The sequence below is a fragment of the Phalacrocorax carbo genome, chromosome 11 (assembly GCF_963921805.1).
Source record: "Phalacrocorax carbo chromosome 11, bPhaCar2.1, whole genome shotgun sequence".
NCBI lineage: Eukaryota > Metazoa > Chordata > Aves > Suliformes > Phalacrocoracidae > Phalacrocorax > Phalacrocorax carbo.
The window spans coordinates 21,210,500-21,230,047 of NC_087523.1; the positions used below are offsets into that span (position 1 = coordinate 21,210,500).

The 19,548-nt window shown below is 43.8% G+C and overlaps 1 protein-coding gene across 6 annotated transcripts in view; it reads right to left on the reverse strand.

Annotated features, from left to right (window-relative positions):
• Positions 1-19,548, reverse strand: part of AMOT (angiomotin) — a 63,730-nt gene that overhangs the window by 36,666 nt on the left and 7,516 nt on the right. The window contains exons 1-3 of one of the 6 annotated variants that reach the window (XM_064463377.1): positions 14,931-15,055; positions 14,237-14,533; positions 507-671 (exon numbers count right to left, since the gene is read on the reverse strand). Coding sequence is in view for 1 of the 6 variants with exons in the window: in XM_009512622.2 (XP_009510917.2) it covers positions 507-684 (178 nt within the window). In the remaining 5 variants the exon portion in view is untranslated. Of the gene's footprint in view, positions 1-506; positions 690-2,295; positions 2,386-14,236; positions 15,184-19,548 lie in introns of those variants that run through there. The other 5 variants (XM_064463381.1, XM_064463376.1, XM_064463380.1 and 2 more) reach the window with 5 other exon arrangements.

Below are 19,548 nucleotides of genomic sequence, written 5' to 3' on the forward strand. Positions count from 1 at the left end.
GAAATATCCAAAATTAATGATACCTTTGAGACATTTAACTAAAAACAGAGCTACTTTTGAGCTAGACCAGTTTAGAATAGAGTATGCTTTAGTTGTTGGCTAAGATGTGGCTCTGCCCTGACAGCAGAACACACGCTGGTATTCCAGCAGTTTATTTTTACACCCTTTTTCTCATAACATTGCCCCTTAGCAAAAGGTAACTTGCTCCCAACAATTTGTTCTGTGGCAAAGCCGGGGATGGACTGCAGGAGTCAGGAGACCTGAAGGGTCTGCTTTTTTCCGCAACTCCACAGCCACCCATTTTCCTCCCTCAGGTCAGCGTACCGCAGGAGTCTACCCCTGTAACACAAGGCCTTGACGCAGCAGGAAGACAGAACACTTCTGCAAACATTAATGAAGAGAAAGTTAAAACCACCTCATTCCAGGCTGCCTCAAACTAGGAATTCAGCCCTGTTAACTGTCCAGAAACATGATTCTTCTGAAATCCTATTTGAAGTGGCACATACCTATTTCCTTCACTTTGAGTTCCTTGGTAAGGAGGAGCAGTTCTGCCACATGGGCGGGACACGCAGCCTTCCTCCCGCAAGTCCAAAATCTCCACTCAGAGATGGCTTCAGTCTCCTCTTCAGTAGGCCAGATCACTTGATACTCTCCTCGCTTCCAAAATAATTCTGAGGAAAGCATTGAAAACATCATTTTAATCAGTAGATGAGACCCTAGAAACAAAAAACCTTGGCCCATATATCAGGTTTTTCTTTTGTAGCTTCTTGTTTTCTCCCAGAGCCCAACAATTTTGATCCCTTTAGGATGAATGAACCCCCCATCCTTAGCAATCTACTCCAGCTGCTGCTTTAATCGTGACAATTTCTGCTCCAAGATTAAATGTTGCCAAGTAATACTCTGTCCCATCTGTGCCTCCAAGTGAAACAGTGATTAAAACCCGCTAATTCTTTAACTCCATTGTTTTATTTTTTGCTAAGAATGAAAGCTGCAGCACAGATGATGATACTCTGTTTATGGCTCTTTTTCCAGTGGTGCTGTATACTTCAAACTATATCAGCAGAAATCCTTTGATGAAAGGTGATATGGTTAAATGCTTTATAAACTTTACCAAATTATGCCTCAGAAATGACTGTGAGAATGATCAGTATATGAATATTAGCTTTATTTTACAGACTGGGAAAGTTGGGGGGGGGGAAGGGACACTGACAAAGTATATGCCAAAAATATAATGCAGAGCACAGCTCTAATTCCCAAAACATTCTTTAATTAAGTTACTTTTCCCTTTCAGAACATAAAGCACTAAAGAAACTTTAACCATTGAGGGGAGAATCAGAACATAGAAAAATGTGTACTTAGGTGTCTTACTCAAGAAGCAGTTAAATCTACTCCTGAAGGTGTCCTAAACAAAAAGGCAAATGACACAAAAGAAGTGGAACATACTTGTGCATTCGGTGTGTCTACACTTTAAGGGAAGGCAATTAAAACAGAACTAGTGAAATTAAAAAAAATATTAATCGGGATGTACAATTTAACTTAATTTCCTGGAATGCTGCAAAAATAAAGTGAACAAATGTAGTGAAGGAATGCAGACATGGATACTTCTGTCTCTGTCTTATTATGGCACACATCCACACCCAACAAAAATTATCTCAGATCTGCAAGTTAAATACTTGAGGTGTCAACAGCAATGTCAAGGCACATGAACAATATCTAACTAGGGAACAAGGCTGTGTTGTGTGGTATGGTACTTCAAGATGGTGGTTGAAAAAAACATCTAATGTCAAATTCTTAACTGGTGACTTAGCTCGAGAGGGTTATATTGAAAACAGCTGCCAGCAAATATGCAGTAAAGAACCCTTAAACCAGGCATTAAGATAGCAGATAACTAGAGCAATTTCTAGCCTCTTTTCCCAGTGTTGCACAACAGAAGTTCGGGATTCCTTGTCCCCCTCATACCCCTATCATCACCGACTTTTTTTTAAACAAAGTTGCCCTAAGCAACCCTTTTTATTAGAGCATAAAAAGGCTTTTATTATGCAATATGATGCTGCCTTTCCACCCAAAGATTTCTTTTCTCTCAACTGGAAAAATGTAAGGGGGGGGGGGGGGGGCTGTTTATTTTTTTAATACAAAGATACAACCCAGCTTGACATTCTGCCTCTCTGCCTTAAAGATTTTCTCAACAGACAAATTCAATCTGTGCATATTTAACTCCTTCAAAAATTCAAGGAGGTAATTCTGAATGCGACCATTTCACACACAGAGTTTCACTTCACAGCAACACAAGCTTACTCTGCCAATCCGATGAAGGGAAGGCACAGTCCTCTCTGGAAGCATTTACTGGAACTGAATACTACTAATTTTACTGTGGATGTAAACTAGGAATCAGCCTGGAAATGCAAAACAAAAGGAGGACTGAAGTACAATATGAAGATATTCTGGCCAACAAATCCACTTTCTTTAAATACCAACTATTAGCATTAAGCCTATTTTTTCCAGGTTTATCCCATTATTTTTAATTAACAAACAAAATCTTGTGGAACTAACTAGGGTGGCAGCATTCCTGGAATCTGCTTTCTGAGTGAGCTGGAAGCAAATGGTAGAACCATTGAGTTAACTTTTTTTATGTAACGAAACACAAAAATGAACAGTATAAATCTGTACTGAAGCCCATGTGTTATTTATTTGGACACCAAATTCTATTTGTGTTAGGCTCGTCCAGCAATTTCAGTTTTCAGCATGCCAAAGATGGAAATTAGTGAGATGCACTGGAAAAGTTGTTATGATAGACCTGGAAGGAAATTGGAATAGATTCCATAGACATTTTAAACAGACACATTTGGGGGTTTAGCCTAAATCAATTACAATGAATAGGACTGAATTCAGACTACCAACACCTCTGCAAAAAAAATGTACTGGCTTATAGATTGGATGGTGCACTCTTCATAACCACAAAGCCTAGAAACACTTTGCTTTTCAAGTGGAAAATTCAGTTTTAGACTGTTCCAAGGAACCACTGGGAGGTAGATTTCCCAGGCTGAACCGATTTCGCCGTTTGTTCCTCAGCATTGTAGCTCTATCATTTTACTACCTTATTCTAAATTCTAGTCTGAATTTATTCATGGTAACTTTATATCTGTATGGTCTTGAGTGAAACATCAGAGTCTAGAACTGGTAGAGCTAACACAGGAATTGCACATTGCACGTAACCATGCTGAGATCAAGAATGGGCATAAAAGGGGAGGTAGCGTAAGTACTGTTTAAGAGAAGACCCATGTTTGCAGGGCACTATGTAAAAACTCAGTAGCTGAAGCTTCTGTCTTAAACATCATGTAATTATGCACAGGAACCTTGCCAGTCCCTCGTGAGGACGAAAGATTAATGAAGAATTTAAAATGATAATACTGCCAGGCTGTAAGGAACCAAAGCAGCACATTTCTGTACAGCATGCAAATATTTTTCAGCATTATAAAAATAAACAAGCTTAGACAAGTGAGCTACTCACCACTGTTTGATGAGTGGCTATAATGCTATAGCTCAATTAGCCTGCATGGAGCAATAATAATCTCACAAGTAAAGAGAAGCATCTTTCTTTAGCTTGTGAAACTAAGAGGAATGCAAGAGTCCCTGTGAGGACAGCCTGTACATACTTGCCCAGAATTACTGCTTAGCCAAGAAGCTAATTAGCTTACGCATCAGGTGGGATGAGAACAGGTTCACCACCTCAAAAGGGCTGGAGTACAGTTAAGCACTTTCAGTTTTACTACTAAATTTTGTGTCACTCATCCACAAAACAATCCAGTGACAGTGATAAACTTCAAACTCAAGCAGTAGATTTGGCTAAGCAATTGTATTTTTCTTAAAAGATGTGCATGTGATACTACTGCTTATCCTGGTTGGCAACAGGTGATGGGATGCTATCAATGAGATGAAGTCTCAGGTTGTTTTTTTAGGTGCAGAGTTACCTTCAGACATACCTGCACACTGTCATAGAGGAGGGGACCACAAAACAGAGATAGCATAAAAAGGACTGGCTGTGAAGTCCCCGGGCAATCGCAGAGACCAGCTCACATGATGAGTCACCCACTGTTTAACAGAAATATGCCTTTGCTACATGGCCTAAGCAAAACCCAGCAGGCTGATTGCCAGATCCTGCAAAATTCGCTTAACTGAAGTGTAAGACCACTGGAGCCGTGGCTATTCTGCACACACACTCACTTTGAAGTGGCTAGGAGCACCAGACTCACAAGGGCGAGGTCCAAAATTATTTAATGAATAGTGCAGGTTATCACTGAATGCTCTTCATTTCATTTCAGCCCTACCCAAGGAGGAGGAAGGGAGAGAATACGCACTAGGATAGTCCTTGAGAATAAAGGTTCCCAGCGTCTGGCGCCAACACCCAAACCTGCAAGGCGGCATACAACAAATCCCAGAGTTGCGATAGCGTTTTAGCACCTGCTCCTAACCAAAAGTGGGTTTCAGGCTCCAACCATAAACACTTCCCAACTTTCATTCAACCACCCCATCCCTGCTTGCCTAGATCTGCTGACTGTGGCTCAGGTGATCCTGGAGGGTGGCACCAAGCAGGTGCATGGAGCAGCGCCAGCGTTACTCATCTTCATACCAGAAGGACAGAGTCACTGAGCAAACAAGAAAAACTTCCTTCTTTTAACTAAAAACAAGAACAATGTCACCCGCAGGGGTACAAATAATACACATACCCATTATATTAGATCATCAGGCAATTATAGCGAGAGGCCACCAGAACACCTGAAGATTGATTGCAGGTTCTAATAACTCTCTGGGCCAAACCAAGCCCACCTTCAGCAAGGACTATATCTCCTCACTGAGAGCCCCTAACCATTCCCCTCAAACACTCATGGTTTTGGGATTTGGGCACAGAAAAACACGAGAAAGCCTGGCAGGCCTAAATAAAAAGCAGCAAGTCACTTGGTCTGGCTTGAGATAAATAAGTCAAGACATCAACATAGGAAGACCCCCTCTAAATAACATCTCTAAGAAAAAAACCTGAGAAGACCTTACTTGACCCTTGAATTACTGCTCCCTCACTGTAAAGTATCAATTTCTTCACAGGGAAGTACCTATAATCTTCACCAACAAAATTTAGGTTTTCTATTACAAAGGAAAACATAAAAAGAGAAGAATAAACACTTAGAGCCTGGTATAAATAGGAATGCTTCATGGCTTTTAAGCATTTTGATAAGACTGCTATGGATTTTCAAGTTCCTCCATAAAATTTCAAAAGTCAGAGGGCAGGAGGATTTATTCTGAATATACTGGTCTACTAGCAAAAACCAGTCCAGGTATATTCATCCAGCTGTTTTTACTGGGAATATTTCTACATGGATACATCACACCGTTCAGTCACTTACACTGTTACGCAGCACTGCCAAGCACTACTCACACATCCGCAGACAACCCTTCAGTGGCATGTGCTGCAATTTCTGCGTATTTAATGAAACGCTAATTCCAGCCCAGGCGACGGGAGCTCCGCTACTAACTTCATAAAGGCTAAGACCTCACCTTTTAGATGTCTTCTCCATAAAACCAGATCAAGCTTACAGAGTCACACCAGGTCTCATTTCAGAGGACTGCCTCTCAGCGCGTACCGAGCAAGATTCATCTGCTTCAAACTTCACAGATTTCCAGTAATTATCCTTGTAGAACTGGGGAATTGTTGTAAACCCAAGCCACAATTTTAATTCAACATCAAGTTTTGTCTTTTAAGAATGCTCCACTTCTTGCTGCTGCTAGCACTCAGGCAGCGCCCTGCTTCTGTCGTCAGCAGCCCCTGTCCCACAACTATCCCAAGTATGCCTCAGCACCATTTTCATTGCATTGTGTGGTTTCTCCATTCCTTCACTGATTTAGTCCAGGCCTCTCCTCGGGGCTCTCAGATAATGAAAACCATGTGAGAGTAAAATGTAATCTTCAAACACGCAAACCAGTTTCATGTGCATTATCAGAAGGGAGCAAAACGTTGACAGTGCATCATTTGTCCCTACCGATAGGATCAGGCTGTTTTAATTGCTGGTAAGATAAAAAAAAGATTAGAATCACCATCTACATTAAAAATAAAGTTAAAATTCAAAGCTAAAAGCTCCAGTCCTGAAAACAATGGAAATACACTCCCCAAGCAGATACAGCCGTTTTGTGCTCCCTTAAGGTAGTTTCTCCTCATCTGTCAGCTGTGACATCCTGAAAATTTGTATCGCAAGTTGACACAAATAAAAACCACAGGTGGAGGAGGGTGTAGAGAAGAAAACAATCACCATGGCCTAACTCTAGCATGGAATTTTCTGGCTTTTTCTAGCATTACCACAATTTAAACTATTTTAAGCCCCCATAGGGAGGAGCTCTTCTTATTTCACAAAGCAGTTTTACAGAATTTAACGGGACTAGTCACAGAATACGAAAGCAAGCAGGCATGGGCCCTCCTTTTTCCAAAGGGCTGCTTTTTAATTTTTTTTTTTTATATAAAAAGAAACAGCTAAAGTACAGTTAACTTATCAGTTGTCAGTCAGCCTGCCAGAGGTAGCAATGCTCATTCTGAGATGCTGTGGCTCAAGGAAGGGAACAAACCTAATGCAGTACTGGGACAACCCAATATCACGAAGCAAGCCCATTTTGGGATCATAATGGGTAGCATGGCTTAAAAAGATGGATCCACTTTTTTTTTTTTTTTTTTTTAAGTAAAACCCAACAGAAGATCCAGACCACCAAATTTTTAGAAAGCAAGGATGTTATAAAAGTGGTTTTGGTGTTGTTCTTTTATCATAACCACCTGGGTTTTTCATGTGCACCTTGTAAAACCCTTTAATTACCTGTAAGATGATTAATTAAGCCTCACCACCACACTGGGAGGAAGATATTACTACAGTCATTTTAGTGCAGCATCGACTGGTAAGTCCTGCCCTATGTGTATGCTTTTGTTGCCACAACTATGTCACCCAGGGAATTGATTTCTTTCAATGTAACTACTCCAGCAACCACTCTAAAGCAGATGCAGTTACAGTAGGAAATAATTGTTTTTAGGTATATTACTTAAGAAACCTTGTGTAAACCATACGAGCAAAACTTCTTCCTTGCTAATACAAACTTCATCACTACTAGAAAGATTTTCTATAACTGGAACAGGAAATAATTTAAGCATAGATCCTGCCTAAATGGTTTTGATGAAGGATTTGGCATCCCAGAACTTGTGCAAGAAGAAGGCAGGGGAACTTTCTGAGTATTTTCTATGGCTGGAGGAGATACCTCTGTGAGGTATCTCTAGCAGCTGCAGAAACAAAAAGTTAGAGCTACACAATATTCCCCTAATGAAGGAAATCTGTACGTTCATGTTTTGATGGTGCAGTGTTAGCAGCTAATAACACACCGTGATCTTACGGCCCTTAAGCACTGAGATGCCCCCAAATGAGCTTCACTGTATGCGCAGAAACCACAGGTAACACACTGTTCCTTAAGCACAAATCCAAAATAGTTAACCTTGCCCCAGCTCTCACTCAGGGCTGTAGTCAAGGCCAGTGGTGCCTGCAGCAGGCAATGCATCGAGCTCTCCCCTGCCTGAGGAACAGGGAAAGGATGTGAGTGCCAGGGCCTCGCTCCGGCTGGGAAACCTGGTGTCCTGTGTCTCGCAAGGCATCGCAGAGCTGAAGTGCTCCCTCAGAACCATCCGCTTCCCACAAGCACCATCTTGGGCCCTGATCTCCATCTCAGCCTTTTGAGATTGCTCCATGGCAACATCCCTTCAAAACGCCACCTGAGCAGTTCGGGACGGGGCCAGCGGCCTCCCATACCAATCTTCCCTTGCTATCCCTACTTCCCCAGTCAGAAATGCACTGGTCTTTCGCCAGGTGGTAAATCCACTCTTCCCTCCATGGCTGCGAAGATTTTTGTTATTACTTTTTCGTTTTTTAAACAACACCCAAGTGCTCCACAAACAATCTCAACTCGGCCACAGCTAAAGCTAGGGTGGTTTTTTTTTTATGTTACTTTGCTCTCTTCAGTTCCCTGCTTTTACCCAAAGGAAGGGTGGAATAGAAGACGTAATTGCTCTCAGTCTCTTCAACCTGTATCGTTCTGCAGTAAAAAGTGTTTCAAATTTGGTTTTACCTAATACAGAGATCAGCATAAAGTTGTGATGACTGTAGTAAACTACAGATGCCCAATTCCCTGCGCACCTCCACAGGCTATCTTACACTGTTTTTACATGTTGTGTCTCTCCAGCAATACGGAGGAGGTTTCAGCTTTGTTTCTTTTCAAAAAGACAATGGGAAAACTAGGAAGATATGTTTTTCCCAAGCCCTACAACAAGACAGGCTAGCCCTAGTATGAAGCAATAAAATGTGTTTCAGCTGGACACAGAACCACCCAAATTAGAACAGCAGGAAAAGTCCACCAAGCCCTGAGTGAACAAAGCCACTGAAATGTGGAATTACTTTCCTTGAGGGTTACAGTACATAATTCTAAGAGATTCAGTAATTCTTTTAAAAAACAATTTGTGTAGAGACACAAAGCATTTTAAAGCAAACAAACTTTACAGTGATACAAATCTTAGACAAGGTCTTACAAATGCTAATTAATTCATTAAACAAAACTTAAATTGGCTTAATTCATAGATGTTCATATAAGAGAACTGCTCAACAACATTGTGGTCTACAATTAGACACTGTAAATGCTTTGCTAATACAAATTATCACAAGACCTTTAAAAATCGATGAACTTTAAACAAAGTCTTGGTTCTATACCCTAACCGATACTGACCAACCTTCTATAGTCCAACAGTGGTTATCAAGGAAAATGACCAAAGACCGTTCCAAACTCCCAAAGGTTTTCAGATATTTAGTATTTAAAGAAATAAAAGCCTATTTTAAGCTTAGACACAACCAAACTAGACAACAGCCATTCTGAGAGAGGATGAGAAAGTAAAAAAGCAACAAGTATGAATGGCAGTATTTATCTCTGAACCCCTTCTGCAGGACCGAGAATGCAGACTGCGTGCCAGTAAAATATGAGGCGGTTCAGCTATGAGAAACAGGGGAGAGCCCTCGCTCTTCCAGTGCCAGCCCAGCAATACAGGGGCTGCTCACAACAAAGCATGACACATCAAACAACCATCATGAAGGATGACCACAACTCATGATCCCCCGGCACTGCAGCAGACTCCAACACATGTTCTTCCTTCACTTAAGCTAAGCACCTCACATAACCACTACTCTACTAGGACACGATTTTACGGCTTGGAGAACTCTGTTTCCACAGGCCTTTTTATTTTGCTCTCAGGTTTTTGTTTTGTTCACAACTTTCTCTTTTCCATTCCTATTTATTCACCTATTCATTCCTCATTCACCAATCCCCTGCTTACACTGAATGTCTGGTTTGGCCTGAATGGCCATTTATATACGGTTAAGATTCAAATATATTCTTACTTTAAAAATTACACCCAAGTGTCTATGTAAACACAAATTTCATCAGCCCTGAAAAACTCCTTTCACTTACAGGCATAGTAGGCAAGTAAGACAAATATTATATTGCATATTTAAAAGTGAATTGCTCCTAGGAGCTCCTTTACATTATTATTCCCCAAAGTTTTCGAGATTTTTTTTTCTCTGTCTTGAAGATTACATTTCAAGGCTACTCTGGAGAGCCAAGTAATGCGCAAGATTTGGATATTTGCTGACTTTAGTGTTCTCCATACAGTACCGTATTTTCACATGGATACAGTTTTAGCATCAGATCTGGTCAGAGCATGAACCAAAGACTTTTGTAAAAGGCGAAGGTATGGCTGTAGCATGGAGGCTGCAGTGTGCAATTCTTCCTGTGGCCAGCACTGCATTCCAGAGCTGTTTGGGAATACACTCTCTCCTGTATAAAAGGGTTTAACAACTGAGAAGTTCCTGGAGCCAAACTGGACTCATAGGGCAGCTATGTGACTGTTCTCTCCTTAAGACAATGATTTAAAACCTACAACATGATGATGCCATATATGGGGCACATACAGAGAGAAGATGGGGCACAAGAGGTAGATGAAAGTCTAATCTAGAAAGTAACTACTCATCAGAAAGTGAGACAAGCAAAGGATTCCTGAAAGCAGAAAATGAGCTTACAGAAATTGGTTGTGGCCCAGATTCAACACAATGGACTAAATAATTTTGACAAATGCTCTAGTGCTTCCTGAAACTTTTTAACCCCAGCAACAGGCAATTTGGAACACTTCTATGAAGAACCAAGAGATGCAAGTCCTCTCTTGTATTTCAGTGGATAGAAGAGGAGAAAGAGAGCCTTCAACCTTACTGCCAATCACCAAGAATGGCTGTTCTCACACTATTATAAACATTTGGTCTCCATGGAAGGGGGATACCTAGCAGCAAACATTGGCAGCCAAGGACATTCCACTCCCACTATATCGTCCACAATAACAAGGAGGAAAAAAAGAAAATCCATAAGGCTGTTCCGATTAGGAAACCTGTGAAAGGACTTCTTCAAAAGTAAATGTCTGAAAATACCTTGAAATATGGGAATATGCAAGAACAGTTAAATGGGAGAAAACAGGCATCTTTTGTTATTCTGAAAGCATTTACATTTCACCCCAAAGTGGGAACATCTAATAATCCAAGAACCTTTTGCCAAGAACAAGGTATTAGTTTTCTTTTTAATTCAGAACAGAACCTAACACACACCATATTCTGCACTGAATGGAGAATCTCGTAATTTACAGGTGTTTGGAGCCAGGTTTTAGTTTAACACAAACTCTTGACATCTGAGAACTCTCTTATACTGGGCTTTGTCTTTCCGTTGGGTTACAGTTCTACAGCTCTTTAAAAGCTGTCAGCAAGAATGAAGCAAGAACTGCAAAACAGAGTTCTGCCCCAAGAGAGATATGAACAGATAAATTCATTCACTGCCAAAAGTATTTATACATTAACATACACTCAGATTGTTGATAATTCAAGACCTCTCTATATATATACATTAATACAGCAACAACCTAAACTTAGGTCAGATTTTGCTCCATGTTAAGAAAATAAAGCCTTTAACGAGCTGAAATTTTACTTCAGCTGTTCATACACTGTAGTGACAATGAGCCCTAGCCATGGGCTGAAACATCACTGTGCTGGGTGCTATACAGAGTTAAATGGTGCAAGTTGTTCCATCAGGAGAACAACCACCACCACCTCAAAAAAAAAAAAATCATATTACACTCAACTGGAGACAAAAGGAAGGAACAGAAGAGGGAGAAGCGTTTATGTTTTGAGAACCTGGGGGTTGCAAATTCTCAATTTCACTGTCATGGTTAGGAAAATGTGACAGGAAAGCAATGCAACTTTATTTCTAAATAAACAAAAAGATTGGTCAGTCTGCTGATGAAAAACAGGACAAAGAGAACAAGAGAACTATTAAATTATCTACACTTCTGGGACTCTTGCTATTCTTTTGAAAAGTGAATGGCTTATGCTAATCAGGATGCATCTGAAATACATCATTCAAGCCTTCTTGTACAAATATAGTTCTTATTTATCCAGAAAGATCCCCACCAGCTGGCAATGTTTGCATACAATGTTAAACCCAGCTTCAAGAGCCCATGCATTATGAGTCATTTTACATTTAAAAACATCAGTTCTCCTAGCTGTTCTTGAAGATGGCGTATCCCGTGAGAAGAATTTTAGTGGAATTCAACAATAATACACTATCTTCCTGTCCTGCTTTCTCCAGCACAAAAAAGTTACAAGTTTTCTGTTGTTTGGTGATTTTTCTCCTAACGGTGCTTTGCCTACAGAGCATCTTTGGAGAAGGGACAAAAGGATTTGCACCAATCCCTTCTGTATGAATCAAATATTTATGCTACACCCTCTTCAAGCACTTTCATCTAGTAACCTATGGAATGTGATCTCCTGACCTTAACACTCAAGCACGTCTAAATCAGCTGCCCTTTGAGCTGTATTACAGACTACAGAGAATTTTTATACATTTGTATTACAGGCATATGAAAACCTTGTGGCCCAGCTGTGGCATTCTGTGCTACAAAGCATACATTAGTCCAAAGTCACTCAAGCATGCTTCAGGAAAGGGCAATGCTTCTACTTTCCCATGCTTATGGCACAATCTGATGTCATGTGTCACCATAAATATGTAGAACGATGAACCATGCTATCAGTATATTAACCAGCCATCACAATGTAAATACATGTCATGCAAACAACACCAAAATTACGAGGTGCCAGCACCACTGCAAGTCCCTGTCCCACTGTAGGGCCCATTCTGCCTACTCCGCATTGCCCAGCTTCCTTTCTGCCTCCAGTCTCCTCCCCAGGGCAGGCAGTGCTGTTTTGCAGTGCCTGCAAAACATCTCCAGAATCAGAGAGACAGGCTTGGGGGAAGGCCAGGCGCCCCCTTCCCCCCTCCTGGAAATCCTCCCCTTTCCTCAAGAAAGCGCTAAAGAAACAACAAATAATTCTGTGTTGTGTTTGTGGCTCCTAGTAATGTTCTAAGGACAGGAGTTACGTTGCAAGTAAGTGTCCTGGAGAAAAAGAGAGGGAGACCAGGTGAACCTGCAACATCAACTATGGGACAAATTTTTCCAGGGTCAGTTCATGACTCTGCTCCCAGGAGGAGCAGTCACTGAGGCATCCCTGGTGAAAGTCTGACCCAAAGATTTAAGAGGGTTATGGGCTTGATGGTAGGGTTCCTCTTTTTATATTAGCCCTGAAAAACCAACATGATGCTGCCCATCACTTACGCAGGAGCAGCACAAGGGTGTAGGAAAAGCTCGAGAGGATGGTTCTTGTGTTCCCACCCTCACTTGGCTGAAAGGCTCGGTCCGCAGAAAAGGTCAAAGGTAGGAGGAAAAAAGTGAGACAGCAGCCAAAACCTATGCCATGTACTCTCCCCCAAGATGGATCCTGGTCAGTCACCTGCCCCAGTCCCCTCGCAAGGTGCCCCACTGGCTTTTGCACCTCAGAAGAGGCTGAGGCTCCCTCAGTTCTCTGAGGGTCCATCAGCTCAGAGCACGCTGACTTGCTGCCCCCCTCCCCAAGGGAGGAAGAAGACACCTTTTCCATTCCCCCCCGCCCCCGCAATCCCTGCAGGGAAGAGGCGGCGAGGGGGAAGGAAGAGGAACAGGGACCCCAACAGACCAATATTTAGCATTTCCTGTATCATCTACAGGAAAAACCCACGCAGTGGGGAAGAGCATGATGTCAAGGCTGGTTTCACCACATAAACAGCCAGATCCTCCTGCTGGGGGATGCTGCATGTTTCCACAGGGAGCAATATAATCCTCCCTGCAAAGAGGAGTCCTACTACCAGCCACATGAAATTCCACAGGTCCTGCCCTTGTACAAAAGGCTGGTAGTGATGAAACTCTGGCCATGGGGAAGAAGGCATATGGGTGCAGAGCTGGGGGAGAAGGAAAACCAGAAATTCAAAGTGGCATTATCACTTGTAAAACAACACACGTTCAGCACTTGGTCCCTAGAGAAAGGAGTATGCTACAAAATATGTTTCCCTGCACAGAGACTGGGCCTCCATCCAGTTATTATGTGCACATGTCCCTGCTGCGTTTTCAGTCTTACTTTAAAAAAAAAACTCAAAACAAAGAAAACATACCCTCACGTTCACTTTGTACAGTGCCAAGCATGTTCCTAGCCATGTTCAATCATCTGTTAAGGCGTGTTAATTACAGGTTCGACAGTTTTACACCTTGTGACACAGTAGTAAAGGACTTAATATAAAACAAATTCCAGCATGAAACAAGAAATCTCAACTGATTGTGGAAGCCCTGTTTGCACATGTGCATACGTAAATGCACATACATGCTTCTCTGTGAAGCATGACGAGCAAAGACAATCTTGACACGTGGATTATAAGCACAATGACTGCAATTATTTTCTCAAAAGAGCACCACAAGAAACGCGGCCACTTGCAAACACAGCCTGGCTCAAACCCACTTGAGTGACTTCCGCAGAATTTTACTTTATCCAATTACACACAAGTACATTGCTATTGATTTTGTCTATTTACCGCCGGTGGTGAAATGGGTGCATGAGTGTGTTGGGGGTTTGTTTTGGCAAGAATTTTGCAAGATGAAGAGTAATCTACAGGAGTGAGAAGTGATGGGCAAAAGCTGACAGAGAAGAGAGCCAGTCTAACTCCCAGGTTTAGCCTGCAAGAATGAATGCCAAGTCCCTTGCGCCATGAGCACGGCTCTTACCTACAATCTGCTGAAGACAAAAGGGTTTTCTTCTTTTCAGAAACTGGACACTTGTAGCTCGTTGGGTCAGTCACACAAAGCTTCCCTGCTGCCAAAGGTATTTTTTTTCCCCTCGGGTTTTTGTTGTTGTTGTTTGGTTTTTTACCCCAGAGAGTAAAGGGCAGAACAGTGGATTCAGCAGGGGCAAAGGCTGGAATTCGAGACTCAACGGGCGAACTGCAGAGCTCTCTCTAAAAGATGTTGCATTTCAAGGCGCTTTCACTTGCAAATCCTTCTTCATCCTCAGTGTCAATAAAACTGGAGGGGAAGGGGGGAGTAAACTTTTTTTAACCGCAGAAATAAACCGGACTCCACAGAAAGGGGAACGTGATACCAACCGGATTTGTGGCTCCACTTTTTCTTTTATTAAAAATAAATATATTTTAAGACAGGCAATGAAGATAGATGGGTAAAAATCCGGTACGGTCAGACAGGGACCTGCCCGCAGTCCTTGGAAGGAGGATAGCGGTATCTCAAGAACGGCAGAATAAAGAAAAAGACGGGAAAGCCCGCGTCCCGGCGGAGGCGGCGCGGCGCAGGCTCCGCTGTCAGTGGCAGCGCCCGCGGCCCCGGCAGGGAACGGCTGCCCGCAGCATCGCGGCCGGCCGAGGCGAGGCTGGGCTGCTCCGCTCCGCGCCTGCTTCCCCGCGGTTACCTGTGCGCGGCGGGGCGAGGCGAGCCCGGAGGAGCCGCGGGGCCGGGGCGGCGGGGTCCCCCCGGTACGGGCTCACAGACGGCGGCACGGCACGGCACGGCCGGGCAGCTCCGCTCCCTCCTCCGCCTCCTTCCGCCTGGCTCTGCGGCGCGGACGCCCCGCGGGTCGGGTCGGGTCGGGACGGGCCGGGCCGGGCCGGGCGGAGGGGCCGGGCCGGGCAGGAAGCGCCCCACCGCCCCCGCCCGGAGACAGCCCGCCCCCCGCCGCCGGCCCCGCCTCCGCCCCGCCCCGCTCCCGCCGCCGCCGCCGCGGAGGTGTCCCCGCCGCTATTGTGTGCGGGGCGGCGGCGGTGGGGACGCCGGTCCCGTCCCGGGAGAGCAGCGCTAGCGGCGGCCTCCGCCGCTCCCAGCTCCGTGCCCTCGGGAAGGTGCTCCGGGCGGCTCAGGCCTGGCCTAAACGGGGAGCGCATCCCGCTGCGGGCTGCGCCCGGGAGCTCCGGCCGTGCTAACCCGGTGTTACCAGGCGTTGGGAGCGTTTGGGCCCCGCTCAGCCCCGTTGCGGCCCCCGAGGGGCTGCGAGGGCTTCATGTGAGTTGGGCTTCGCAGGAGTTAGCCCCAAAGTCTCAAACCATTCTGCTCAGTCAGTGGAGTTACACGGGTTTATACCGATGTACGCCAGCCAAGGATCTGACTCACCCACTTCTTGCTGGCCAAATGCTGAAAATAATTGAAAGCGTGGCAAGGACTGATCATGACTAACCACATATAAGCAGGATGTTACAGTTCCCTGTACATCGCATTCTGCTTAAAACTAAAATATACATCATGTAGTCTTCCAAGGCTCAGTCCACCTGACCAGCAAACATCCACAGACCTCTACTGCTCTGCCACAGCTGGATCTAATGGTCAGTATGGAAAGCGGAGATGGAAGACACTTCAGTGTTTCACCCAAATGCAATCACAATTTTGCTGTGTTTCATCATTTTTCTGCATGGCAAAAGACGGTAGCCACATTCGAAGATGGGTTTTGTTTGAAGGCTTCGACGCCTGGAATTTCAGCCAAAAAAAGAGTTTGGCTTTCAACTTGTAACAAGCTTTAAAGAAAAACATGAACCTATCACCTTTGTGCATGTCTGCCCGTTCAAAGGCCAGTAAAAGGAGCCCAAAACGTTGATAAAAAGAAAGGCTTAGGCCAGTTTCCCTGTTTTGGAAGCTCTCACAGCACTCGGTGACGGCAATAATGCAGCCACCCCTGCAGTGGTACCAACCCCTGTATCAGCGAAGCAAAGCTCTTGTACTGAGACAGTGTAAGCAACTTTAACTTCTAGCCCCATGCCTGCGATGGGGCAGATCCCCAGTCTAAACAAGGCCAAGATAACAAACTGGTCCTTCAATAGGGACATGTCTGTGTACAAGCAGCGGTACCTTGCCTTTCTCAGACCACCTCCTCTGCCTTTTGCATACAATGCACTCGTATCCTCCCACTGTGAGGTCATTCCTCTCCCTGAACTCCGACTGACAGCTTCTGCTCATCTCCCGGCTCCCCTTTGCTAACGTGTGATTTCAAGAAAGAGCAGAACGAAAAATGAGAGAAGCTGTCACAGTGTGTCCACTGCTGACTTAACACACTAGGCCCAACCACACAAACATTAAGCCTGTTAAGTAGCCCCAGTTTGGTAAGGTTTGGCCATAAGATGACACCAGTTTCCAGAAGTACTAAACATGCAAGAAGTGGCCACGTGTCAAATCCCTGCACTGTGAAGCCTGGCCTATTGGAGGTCATTAGGGCTCTTCTGAGTGAGAAGAGACAACATGATTCAGCTGTTTACCTTTTAACTGCTCTAAGCAAACAAATCCTTTCCAACATTCCCAACTCTTAACATTGAAAAGAAAGAACTGGAAAAAAAATCAGAAAGTCAGATTTCAGACATCCCAAATGCAGCATATATAAACACCTATTTTTTCCTCTTGTAACTGACACGTTCATTGGAATATTTCAGGGGAATAAATGTACAAATGCATGTAAACAGTTCATTAACATCCCGTAACCTTACAGTTTGCAAACGCAAAAAAAGACAACGCAGAACGAGCTAATGAAGCACACATTTGCTAGACACTGTGGGGTGGAGTTGTAAGGGAAATATATAGCCTCAGTGAGTTAGAGAGTTATAAACTATGCTTCAATCACACATCCCGTCTCCCTCCCACATGCTAAAAGAAAATAGTGGGGAGTAAAGAGAGAAGGTAGAGTCATGAGGAAAGTAAAAAGATTGCTTAATGCAGACACTGAAAAGCAGCTAGCCTTGCCCGAGGCATATTAACCTCAGCTCATCTGCCTCTGTTTATTCCACAGAGCGCTAGCACTGCCCGTGTTTAACCCACACAATTGGAGATAACAGCTTTATCGGAACTGGAAAAGAACAAAGATGCATGAAATCCACATTCTCTTCCTTAAAACATTCTCCCCCTGCATCCTCCCTTCACCCAGCTCCCCGCCCAGCCCAGTCCTCAGGAGCTCCAGCACACATCTGAACAGCTGCCAGTGGAGGAAGCGAGCAGTTTCCATACACACATCACGCCACAATGTGGGAATTCAGGAAACAACACAAGAAAGGGGTTCCTAATAACTGTTCCAGCGTACTCGGGCCAATTTATGCAATCATACAAAGGTCACGGTAGATGCGTTAAAAAGCACAAAAGATAAATGCCACAATGGCAACTAGTTCAAAGTAGGAAAATAAATCCTGGGCTTACGAAGCGTTTGGATGACTTGGAATTGCTCCACCTACAATTTTTTTAAGAGGTTGTCCTTCACATTCTTTAAAATTCCTCCATCTTAAAGTTCCTCCCTCCAGGAATCGCTGTAACTCTGCCGTCCTTTGTCCACAGCAGCTGGAGCTCAGGAAGCTGCTGATATTATCCCTCATGTGCAGAGAGAAATCGCCGCTCAGTCCTGCATCCATTCAGCACGGCTGAGAGGGGTGTAAATTAATTTCTGTGGATCTCTGATCTCAGGCCAGTTTAACTGAGCTTTTCTTCTTGCACATAAAAATAAACTGTTAAGAGTGCTCAGAAATGCCATTTCACTCTTGGGACCAGACAGTACATCCCCACGACCACCAAGGCAGGGGGTTCTTTGTCTAGTCCGTAAATATGCTGTTAGGTGAAATAATGGCCCTACAGTAAACAAATAGTAACACAAGCAATAGTAAAAAAGACTAAGAGGACGAGATAAGGCCAAGTTTAGGTGAGCAGTAGCGAGGAGTAGGTAATTCCGAGAAGGGAGATTGGTTTGTATTTCTTGCCAGAGGCCAAATAGTCAGTTTGACAGATATATTCTTTGAAGGAAGTAAATGAGCAAATACATTAAGGGATACAAATCAAAACAAGATCAGAAGATTTCAAACCCATGTAAGAATCACAAGAAACGTGTGGAGAAGGCACTGAGGTACAGGAGTGGTAAGTGGTTTGTCCAAAGTCATGCTGGGAGCTCAGTCTAGACTCGCAGAGCCTCAGAAGCACAGGCCACAGGACCTGCCTTGCTGCCCGCACGTACGGTGAGCTTGGACGTACAGTGCTGCAGCTTTTGTTGCCATTTTACCACAGGGTTGGACAGCACCCAGGGCCTTCAGGGTGGTCATGGCCATTTTTAAGTTGTGTTTAGAGGATTTGATGTTGCTGCTATATCCAGCCCCAAGCCGTAACAAACCTCAAAAGGCTCCCTCAGGTCCTGCCATTGGGTACAGCTGGAGACCAGCTACGACTTCTGAAGAGAAACAAAATCAGTCTGATAGACCTGAGACCAAGGCATGAATTACATGTAAAACCAGTTATCATTCACCCACAGATGGTAACAACAGGTATTCACAGACCAACACCACCAGAAATTACTACCACGAAACTTGACATGTCAGAATCACTAGAAAAATTCTTTTCAAAACACAAGAGCAGGAATAGTTATGCATTATGTATGCCTCTGCCCTTCACTAAGTAACTGCTGTGTCTTTCTACACAAGTTTATTAGTCTACATAGTAAAACTTTAATGACCACATAACTTCTGGGAGAGAAGTAATTGCTACAGAGCCTTCTGCATAGCCAACTTCATGTCCTGTCTATGTTGTGATTTACACTGTAACATGGCTCCTGCTCATCTAAGGTTTTGTATGCTCCTGCATGTGAAGGTTTTTACAAGTAGGTCAGTCTGGGTGGTACCTCTAATGGAGTGTAACTCAAGTGCAGTACAGTTCCTTGGGTGAAGAAAGGGCCTGCACAGGAAGGGGGAGAAAAGGAACAGCCTACCAGAGTGAAATGCAATACAGAGGTCAGCAGTGATGTGTCACCCATGAGTTGATTGATCAGGTACCACCTGTAAAGAGAATTATTCTAACTGCTGAACCTTGGCCCCTTTTTATGCAGTATTCTGGAAGAAAGCTGTGTAACCAGAAAAGTGGTAAACAACTGCCAACTATGGAAAAACAAATTAAATGTTTAGCTTTGCTCTAAATGCATTCACACCCCCGTCCCCTAGACTTAAATGTAGTTTTGGGGAAAAAAAAAAGACAGCAGGGTTAGTCTGGACAAAGGGGTTCCCTTACAAGACACCATTCTTCTCCCAAAG